This window comes from Natator depressus, chromosome 2 (genome assembly GCF_965152275.1).
Source record: "Natator depressus isolate rNatDep1 chromosome 2, rNatDep2.hap1, whole genome shotgun sequence".
Classification (NCBI taxonomy): domain Eukaryota; kingdom Metazoa; phylum Chordata; order Testudines; family Cheloniidae; genus Natator; species Natator depressus.
The window spans coordinates 39,828,936-39,839,318 of NC_134235.1; the positions used below are offsets into that span (position 1 = coordinate 39,828,936).

The 10,383-nt window shown below is 41.8% G+C and overlaps 1 protein-coding gene across 1 annotated transcript in view; it reads left to right on the plus strand.

Annotated features, from left to right (window-relative positions):
• NIPAL2 (NIPA like domain containing 2) overlaps positions 1-5,976 on the plus strand; it is a 150,268-nt gene extending 144,292 nt beyond the window's left edge. The window contains exons 12-13 of the mRNA XM_074942898.1: positions 1,347-1,441; positions 1,781-5,976. Of these exons, the coding sequence (XP_074798999.1) occupies positions 1,347-1,441; positions 1,781-1,875 (190 nt within the window). The 3' untranslated portion in view covers positions 1,876-5,976. The remainder of the gene's footprint in view (positions 1-1,346; positions 1,442-1,780) is intronic.
• Positions 5,977-10,383: the final 4,407 nt, after the last annotated feature.

Below are 10,383 nucleotides of genomic sequence, written 5' to 3' on the forward strand. Positions count from 1 at the left end.
CATGTCCCAAAGCTGAAGACTTAACTGAAAGCAACTTATTGAAGTGTTCCTGTCTTTAACACTCAGATGCCCAGCTCCCAATGGGGTCCAAACCCCAAATAAATCCATTTTACCCTGTATAAAGCTTATACAGGGTAAACTCATAAATTGTTTGCCCTCTATAACACTGATAGAGAGAGATGCAGAGCTGTTTGCCCCCCCCCCCGGTATTAATACATACTGTGGGTTAATTAATAAGTAAAAAGTGATTTTATTAAATACAAAAAGTAGGATTTAAGTGGTTCCAAGTAGTAACAAACGGAACAAAGTGAATTACCAAGCAAAATAAAATAGAACACGCAAGTCTATGTCTAAGAAAATTGAATACGGATAAAAACCTCACCCAGTAAGTTTCCTTTTACAGACTAGTCTCCTTCTATTCTGGGTCCAGCAATCACTCACACCCCCTGTAGTTACTGTCCTTTGTTCCAGTTTCTTTCAGGTATCTTTGGGGGTTGAGAGGTTCTCTCTTTAGCCAGCTGAACACAAAATGGAGGGGTCTCCCAGGGGTTTAAATAGACTTTTCCTTGTGGGTGGAGACCCCCTCCTCTCTCCTATGCAAAGTCCAGCTCCAAGATGGAGTTTTGGAGTCACATGGGCGAGTCACGGGCGAGTCACATGTCCATGCATGACTCAGTTTTTACAGGCTTGTTCACATGTTACCTTGAATGTCCTCGTGTAGACTTCTTATGTGAATTGGAGCCTTCCGATCCATTGTCCCTTAAGTGCTTCTTGATTGGGCACTTAATTTGCACATTCCTTTCTCAAGAAGCTAACCAGATGCTTTACAAAGGCTACTTAAAAATCAAGCAAGTACACAGCCAATATTCATAACTTCGAATACAAAGATGATACATGCATACAAATGGGATGAAAAGATTCATAACCTTTACAGAGTTATGTTACATGGCATATGTAGCATAAAACATTTTCCTGTTATGTCATATATACACTCATAAGCATATTTCCATAAAGCCTTATAGGGTGCACCGTCACACAGAGCTCAGGCTCCAGCCTGAGCTCAGAAGCCTACACAACAATGAAATAGCCCCGCAGACTGAGCCATGCGAGCCTGAGTCAGCTGACATGGACCAGCCGCGGTTTTTTCTTTGGTGTGTAGACAGACCCACTGAGCCCTGGGATGAGTTTGCTGGGCTGCCAGTCATGAAAAACTAATTCTCTTTACTTGTAAACTGAGCAGCTCAGATTTGGAAGCTATTGAGAGAGAAACATGGATACCCAAGACAAGACCCACATTTCAAATGCAATGAGCTGCTTCTAACCTTATTTTCACAATGCCTTTGTAGGTGTCTTCTGTCATTTCTTGGTGTGTTTGTAATCACACGAAATCGAGAAGAGGAGCATTTGCAAGTTCCTTATATTGACTGTGGACAAATTCCTGGTAAGCATGGTTTTGGAAGTTCTTTGTCAAATATTTGCCTGTCACCTATGTTTAAAAGTCTAAATGCACCAGGTAATGGAGTGGGGAATGAATGGGGAGAATTGAAGTAGAAATATCCTCCAATCATATTTAATAAACTTACTTTTTCTTCATTTCTATTCCTATTTCCAATTGATTTTTTTTCAAAGACTTTCTTTAATTATTTCTTAACGGTTGCCACAGCCTATCAAAGGAAAACAAAAGGCATCTAGACTGAGGAGCCTTTAACAGAAAAATAATGGATTAGCAGAATTGTGATTTTTTTTCATTGAGTTTTTTTGTTTTTTCCCATTCTCACAGGAAAAAAAATTATTGACAAAATACAGCTGGATTCAAACAGCTTATCCTATGGCACTTTGCATGATGAAGATGACTGGACGAGGGCTCAGAGCTAAGAGCACCTTCAATTCCAGTTAACAAGAGGAACTCTCTATTCATTGACATCATATTCAGCACCCCATGTTGATTGCATTTATTCAGTGTGTGTGTCATGTTATTTTATGTTGAGAACTCTTAGTGTTATTTAAGTATCCTTACGTGTCCCCTGCCTATCACAAATGTGTTACGATGAACCAGGAGAGCTATAAAGCTAGTAACCATTAAATGGAGCTGGATATTTTCCTGGTAAAATACCTCTTACTGGTGGTTTAGGGCCAGGTATTTAAAGGTATTTAGATGCCTAAAGATGCAACTAGCCACACAGTGGGATTTTCCAAAGCACCCACTTCACCTGCCTGCATTTATAGGTGCTTAATTCCTTTAAAAATAAGTAATCAAAATATAGTGTGTGTCTATGAAAGCATCTGTTGGGAGAAATCCTGCTTGCCTTATACATACAGCTAGTCCCGTTGCCTTCAAAGGAACTACACATGTGAGTAAAGTGAGTGGGATTTGTTCCAATATATAAATATGGATACATTCACATGGTATGAATTTATGTTGAGATATGGTAAAAGGCTGGCATTATCAATTCCTCCAAAGGAGCCCTCTGGGAGGGGAGCTTGTCTCTGTCCTACTGGACTGGAGCAGCAAGCAGCTATTTCAATACAATCCGTTCTGAGCCTTGCCCCCTCTGTCTTCATTAGAAAATATACCTTTTTGGTTGGGATTTTGAAGCGGGTGCACACTCTTCCAATAGAGAAATGGGAAGCCAACCTTCCACTGCTGTTGTATTTTGAATAGGCTCGGCTGGGGAAAAAGTGAGTTCAATATATGGGGCCCAGTCGATGAAGTCAACGGAAATGTCGTGTGGGTAAAAGAATCAGGATCACGAAGGATAAGCCACTGGGCTAAAATATATCTTTTTCCTTCATAAAAAGACTTCCCTGCAGTAAGCTAGAGAGCTAGTGCTGGCAGCAGCTGTGGTCACGCAGACGGAGCTTGGGGCTTCGAGTCAGAAAGCCATAATCCTACTTTAGCTGCTGACTCACAGGAGAAAGTTACTTATGGCTGTAGGGAGATACACAGCCTCAGTTTCTGCTTCTGTCTGCTAATACTAATCTACCTCATGGGTGTGTTGTGAGGATTAGATGGGTGCTCTGAGGGAAAAGAAGAAGCACTTTATAAGTGTTCGGAGTTACTATTTGAACCTTGTACAAAATACTTTTGCTCTTTTAAAAGTACATCATATATCATATGCAGCCAGCTCAATGGGGTCTGCTGAATGATGCCTCTTCTAAACACAATATTTTTGTAGTCAGTATTTTTATTTTAGAAGAGATCCAGTCAAAGTGACTTTAGTAGTTTAAACACTGATTTGTTTATTAGACATGTTGACGTACCTAGAAAATGGTACATTTTGCTGTACATTAATCTCCCTACATCCAAGATTCAGGGAATTTTTTAATTTGTGATTTAAGCTTTTGCAAATTGGCATAGAGTCACGTACCCAGGGATTCAATACCACCCTCCCCCACTTTTCTATTAAAGTTCGAGGAAGCTGCCCATCTATATCTCTCAGATGCCCAATGAGTCTTCCAGCAAAAACAGGAAAGACAAGACTTTATATTACTGATCAATCTCCGGTAAAAATGCAGATTTTTTTTAACACACCCTAAAGAATCAAAAGGGCACTAACTGAATTTTTCTTTCCTTTGTAGCTCAAATTTAAGCACCCTTTTTACCTGTCATGTGAAAATGTCTGCTAAAGATGGAAATAAGATGTCTATAACTTTCATTGCTATTATTTCCTAGAAATACTATTTTTTTTTAAGTAATGGCAGCAGATACCTCTCTGAAATTTGTTTCCATGATTTGGGAGGGGTGAAGGAGGAAATTCTCCCAGGATTTTCTAGTCACAGTAGGAAATTGAATGCAAAATCTCTGGGTAAATCCATTATTTATTTTAAAAGTACTGTAATTCTGTGTGACACATCACCTCCTTCTGACGGTTTAATAAAAAATAAAATGATGTTCTATAGATGGGGAGGGATAACTTCTGGTGTAAAATTAAGTGTAATTGAAATTGATATATTGATTAAAAGTTCTAGGAGCCACTGATATGTAATTACACAATTAACAGTGGTCATCAGACTTGATATAGATACATAGGCACACTTCAATTAATCTACATAAGTTCATGTTACACTATTGTAATATATAGTAATGGGCATTCATTAGTACTGCCCCCAAAAATAAACTTGTCAGTTTCGCTGTGTTTAGAATCGGCTTCTAGTCAATTTCAGATTGCCTTAGTGATGTTTAGATTGCAAACACTATAGAGGAATGTTTGTTAAAACATAAACCTTTTCATTGGACTCTAAAGAAAACATAGAAATGTTTTTTATTGTATTAAATTTTGTAAGAACCTTTTCTTCCCCGAAGATCAATATCTTGGGCCAAATGTGACCTTTGAAACCTGTTCTACAAGTTGAATCTGCCGAGAGCCTGAATAGGTACAATATAAAATCTACAGAAATAAATAGAAGGGTGGCCCAAAGTCAGCCCCTCTGAATGGTTTCTGCAGTGTCTAGTTTGTAAGTCTGACAAACCAGGGCCAGCAGGATTGATTCAACCCTTGTTACACTGCTGATAGACACTGTGCGGGGGAAGTCAGAACTTTAACTTGAGTATGGGACTGGAAACAGGAACTTCTGAATTCTAATCATGGCTCTGCCATTGATTCTGCATGGGACTTTTGCAAACAACTTAACCTTTCTCTCTCTCAAAAGTGCAAGATCCACTTTTGTGGATGGTCACATGGACACGACTCGAAAGCTCAGCCACCTAGATTTGTTTATAATTTTATTCAAAAATTACAGTGTGTCATCAATAGACTTTTAGGACCAGATTGACCAGTCTAGGTCCATTTAGTGTCATGTAAGTGGTGCAAAGTGGCCTTAAAATGGCTGGTAATGCCCAACTGAGAATTTCCCCTATTCAGGAGAACACTCAAGTGGTAGAGACTGGTCTGTCACCTCCTGTACCAGCCACCCACTCAACCCTTGGAGTAGGTGGGGAGCTGTGGTGGGAACAGTGTTCCACTACCCCTGACCATCCCCTGGTATAAGATCCCAGAGGCACTTCACACCCAGTGCAGAGCTTTTCCCCTGCTGCTTTGGGTCAAGGAACCAGTTAGAGAGCTCCCTTCTCACTCCCCCTCTTGCTGAGTTGGAACAGAGCAGTTGAAAATCTGCCGCTTAGTCTATGTCTGTAAATCTGTACTAGTAAATCTGAAACCAGCATTTTTCACTAGCAATAGCGTCATCTCTGGGTAGTCCCATTAGTATTTCCATCTGCAGAGTCGATGGAAATGTGTAAGGCATGCTGAGACTGACACTGGAATTCTGTGTACAGTACTGGTGTCCATATTTTTAAAAGGATGTGACTACAGGGAGCGTGCAGAAAAGAGCCATAAATGAGTCTAGGTCTGGAAAACATGCCACAACAGCTACCACTAAGGGAAAAACATCTCCAGCTCCAGTGGGCTGCATGTGCACATGCCTTAAGTGGAATGGCCATGTGCAATCATGCAAAGAAGAACTGGATGAAATTCTAGGGTGTATGTTCGTCAGGAGGTCAAATGGGATAATCTGATGGTCCCTTCTAAAACTATGAATTGATTACTCATGTTACTACATCGACTATTAAAATATGTTCACATGCATAGTCGTCAGTCTGTAGATTGTCAGGATTTTTTTTTTTGCTAATAATAACAATTAAACATTGTTCAAAGAAAACAAGATTACATGGGGAACGGTGATGTTTAGTATTTCCATTAAATTCATTCTCGTTATGTCCTTCATTACAGTTTCTTTGTAAAAATACAGAGCATCTATTCTTGGAACACTAGAGGTTGAAATATCGAGGTGGTTGATGTATTTTATTGCCTTGTGATGCATTACCAGCAGTAACCTCCACTCGCAGGTAGAATTGCCTACTAACAGCCTCTGGGTCTTTGCTTTTTCTGGCTCGCTATGTTAGAGAGGATAAGGGATACTACTGAACCTGTTAAGCACACTATTAAACCTCAAGGAAATTAATTAAAAGAAGGTGAGGGGGAGAGAGGGGAAGACAAGTTCTGTTCCGGTGTTAACACTGGTTTGGATTTATGGACATCAACTATCGCACAAAGGACAAATGCCAATGCTGTTCCTCTGACAAGCTTAATCATTCTGGCAAGCACAGTGGTGGCAGACTCCAGCAAATTGCAATAGGGGAGGCAAATGCCTATTCCAGGCTTGGAAATCTCCAGCTGAGTGTTGGCAAGTGTGTGCATGTGCTGGAGGCTTAAATCAGTCAGTTCCATTTTTCCTGATGTGACCTAGCAAAATGTAACAATTGGTTTAATCATTCATATCCACGGGAAGCTATGCGTGTTTAAGGCATTAACTCTATGTCCTGCAGTAATGCATTAATTTAATGTAAAACAGTGTTAAAGCCACCTGTTTAATCACGTTCTCATTAGTTCTAGTTTGAAAACTGTTATCTATTTTCTTTTAAATATAGGCTCTGCAACTCAACTCTCTGTGCCTATAAACCAGACAAGGATGCTATCCATGAGCATGGTACCTGAATCTTAAATCTGACTCTATTGTAGAATTCCAGCCCCACAGGAATAATAATAAAGGAAGCCTAAGGATAACCCTAGTCAATCAGCAATTGAACTGCTCATTCAGATGCCAGGATGTCAAGTGCCCTTCTACTTTCAAGGCTAGGAGTAGAGCAGGTCTACTGGTTGCAAATTACCTATGCATTGGATTTAGCTTTTGCCCTGATTGCATATTGTTGGCTGCAAACGGATTATTGCTCTCATGTATTTGTTTACTGTGCAAAGCTGCTCAACCCATATGTTTCACGGACATAGCTGGGGGACTGTAGGTTGTCACTAACTGGTCACAGCAAACGTTTCAGTATTTGTAATGAAGTATTCTGTATGATTGGTCACATGCTATGGTTTCTCTTTCCTGTTTGGATGACAGAGACGTGACACCAGCCCTGATAGCTTGGCTGCCATATCTGCACAAAGAGAAAGTTCTACAATCATTCATGGAAAGAAAAGTCATATGAAGGCTTAAAGAAAGAGTTCAGATGTAAACAGACTGAATGGCATGTTGGCTTTGGCGAACATGTTTACAAATAGAATTTTTTTAATTTGCCCAGCTCTACCATCAGGGTAGATTGAACTGGCTTCTATCACTGTTAAATTCAGCACGCCAGCTGTTAACTTCTGTAATACATCTACATGTGTTCTTCTAATGTCACCAAGTCTTTGAGGTCTTGTCTGGACTAGGATTTGGAAGACTAGTGTAGACAAGGGAATGTGCCTTTAACATGCGTTAAACTGGAACCAATTTAGCATACGTTAAAAATCACACTGCTGTGTCCACGGTAGCCTGTTAACACATGTTCGTCAGCACCATCCAAATCGTAGTCTAGTTTAAACCTTAGTGCTAGTGGGTAGAGATGGAAGAAGCATCATCAGCCTCCTTCAGATGACTCGAAATAGCTACATCTGAACTTGACCTTAGGCACACACAAATATTCAATACAGATAAAACAAACAGCTAAATAGTAGCAAACTGCCTAATCAGGTTGCAGACTAAAAATTAGTTTCTTAAACTACGCTTTCTTATTAAGTGCTACATGAAGTACCTTGGTCTAGAAGATTAAAAACATCGCAGGCTGAATAGAGTGTCTAGGTGGTTTTGGAATGCACTTTGTGATGTTACACAACACAGCACGCATGACTATTTTGCTGTTGCTATTGTACTATGACTAGTTTAAATTCATATTTTAAACGTACTGAATATTAGCATAATTTCAAGTAATAATTTAATTTGTGGTAGAAACCTTCATTTTAATAAATCGTTCTTATCTGCTCCGGATAGCTGCGTATTTGCAACGGAAAACCCACGCTGGAGAACTCTGAGTGTGGCTACGGTGACTCATTTGTAATGGCTTTTTTTCCGTGTTAAACTGGCTGTTTTCCAGTGAAGTCCTGCAAGACCTCATATAACAAACAAGGGTTACTGCTCTTTTCCACGCATCACATGAAAAATATCCTCCTGCAGCCCAGCGTGTATGGCTGTACAGCTGCTGCAGTTTGGACTCCGGCACAGCACTATTCACTTACCATTCCACATGCCACTTAGTAAAGCAAACCACCTGTTTCCTGGATAGGCTTCAGCCCCCAAGCATTTTAAACGTTTCTCCAAGGATGAAATCCATCCAAACCACTGATGGGGAAATGACAACCTTGGCATTCTTTTCAGCTCCATTTGTTGTTGTGCTATTTGTTGTTCTCTGAAGAGTTCTGTGGTCTTTAGTCTAGTTTTCCACTGAAACCACAAAAGGGCAAACCATGCCAAAGTGAAAGAGATTCCTAGTTTCCTATTTACTAAGTGCCCTCATTCCTCACGTGTGATTGACAAAGTCCCCACTGTGGCTCCAAAGACAGCACCTTTGAAAGAGCAGAAGGGAGGGTAACAAAGAAAAAGGAGACGGGCAGAGAAACCCTGGCCATCCTTGTGAGCTTGCTTTGGCATTTCTCATGGGGTGCTATTCCAAAGCCTCTGTGGGTGGCATATGTTCGGGGGGCTAATGCTGCAGCCTTTGAGCCTGGTAGTTTCACTGAGCTGCAAGGGACTTTTCCTGGGGCTAGGAGCTTCCTACACAAGTAAAGGGTGGCCAGAGAAGACCTAAACTGTAAGCTAGGCCAGCCAAATACTTTCTTCCTTCATGTCTTTCACAAGCCCAGATGCTCACAGCAATAACAATAACATCACACACAAATAATTGTGGGAAAAGAACATTCAGGTTGCAAAACTGTCACGCACTCAAAAGTTAGGAAATGCCCAAACTAAAGCTGAATGGCCCATAAGAACGGCCACACTGGATCAGACCAAAGGTCCATCTAGCCCAGTATCCTGTCTTCCGACAGTGGCCAATGCCAGGTGCCCCAGAGGGAAAGAACAGAACAGGTAATCATCAAGTGATCCATCCCACTGCCCATTCCCAGCTTCTGGCAAACAGAGGAGAGGGACACCATCCCTGCACACCTTACTGCTGACATTTCCTAGCTGCTGATTGATTGACTTTGCAACCTTAACAGGTCTTTAGTTTTTTGTGTATAATTTTCTAGGCTTTTTAAAAAGCAACTTGGAAAAAACATATTCCAACATGTGGACTAATACTGACCCCTTTATGGGTCAGCAGGATGGTTAGACCCTTTGTAGTCACAGCACAGATCTCCACTACTTGAGCTAAGAGAGGAATTGGTAGGTAGGTTTTCTTCTTCTATGTGCACCAGCCCACTTGAGGGCAATGAGACACAGTAGGTGACTGAGTTTCACAGCTATTTGCTGAGAGCAAAGGAATGCTGAGACTCCGGAATGGTGGAGTCAGTGTCAGGGTCTGGAGGGGCTTGAGATCTCATGGGTAGGACTCAAAAAATGGCTACGCAGGTGGTGTTGGAGAGAAGGCTTTGGATTCTTTGACCATGGGATGGTGTTCCAAGAAGGAGGAGTGCTAGGCAGAGACGGGCTCCACCTAACGAAGAGAGGGAAGAGCATCTTCGCAAGCAGGTTGGCTAACTTAGTGAGGAGGGCTTTAAACTAGGTTCACCGGGGGAAGGAGACCAAAGCCCTGAGGTAAGTGGGGAAGTGGGATACCGGGAGGAAGCACGAGCAGGAACGCGCGAGACAGCAGGGGTCCTGCCTCATACTGAGAAAGAGGGACGATCAGCAAGTTATCTCAAGTGCCTATACACAAATGCAAGAAGCCTGGGAAACAAGCAGGGAGAACTGGAAGTCCTGGCACAGTCAAGGAATTATGACGTGATTGGAATAACAGAGACTTGGTGGGGTAACTCACATGACTGGAGTACTGTCATGGATGGATATAAACTGTTCAGGAAGGACAAGCAGGGCAGAAAAGGTGGGGGAATTGCACTGTATGTAAGGGAGCAGTATGACTGCTCAGAGCTCAAGTATGAAACTGCAGAAAAACTTGAGTGTCTCTGGATTAAGTTTAGAAGTGTGAGCAACAAGGGTGAAGTCGTGGTGGGAGTCTGCTATAGACCACCGGACCAGAGGGATGAGGTGGACGAGGCTTTCTTCCGGCAACTCACGGAAGTTACTAGATCGCAGGCCCTGGTACTCATGGGAGACTTCAATCATCCTGATATCTGCTGGGAGAGCAATACAGCGGTGCACAGACAATCCAGGAAGTTTGTGGAAAAGGTAGGGGACAATTTCCTGGTGCACGTGCTGGAGGAACCAACTAGGGGCAGAGCTCTTCTTGACCTGCTGCTCACAAACCAGGAAGAATTAGTAGGAGAAGCAAAAGTGGATGGGAACCTGGGAGGCAGTGACCATGAGATGATCGAGTTCAGGATCCTGACACAGGGAAGAAAGGAGAGCAGCAGAATACGGACCCTGGACTTCAGAAAAGCAGACTTTGAC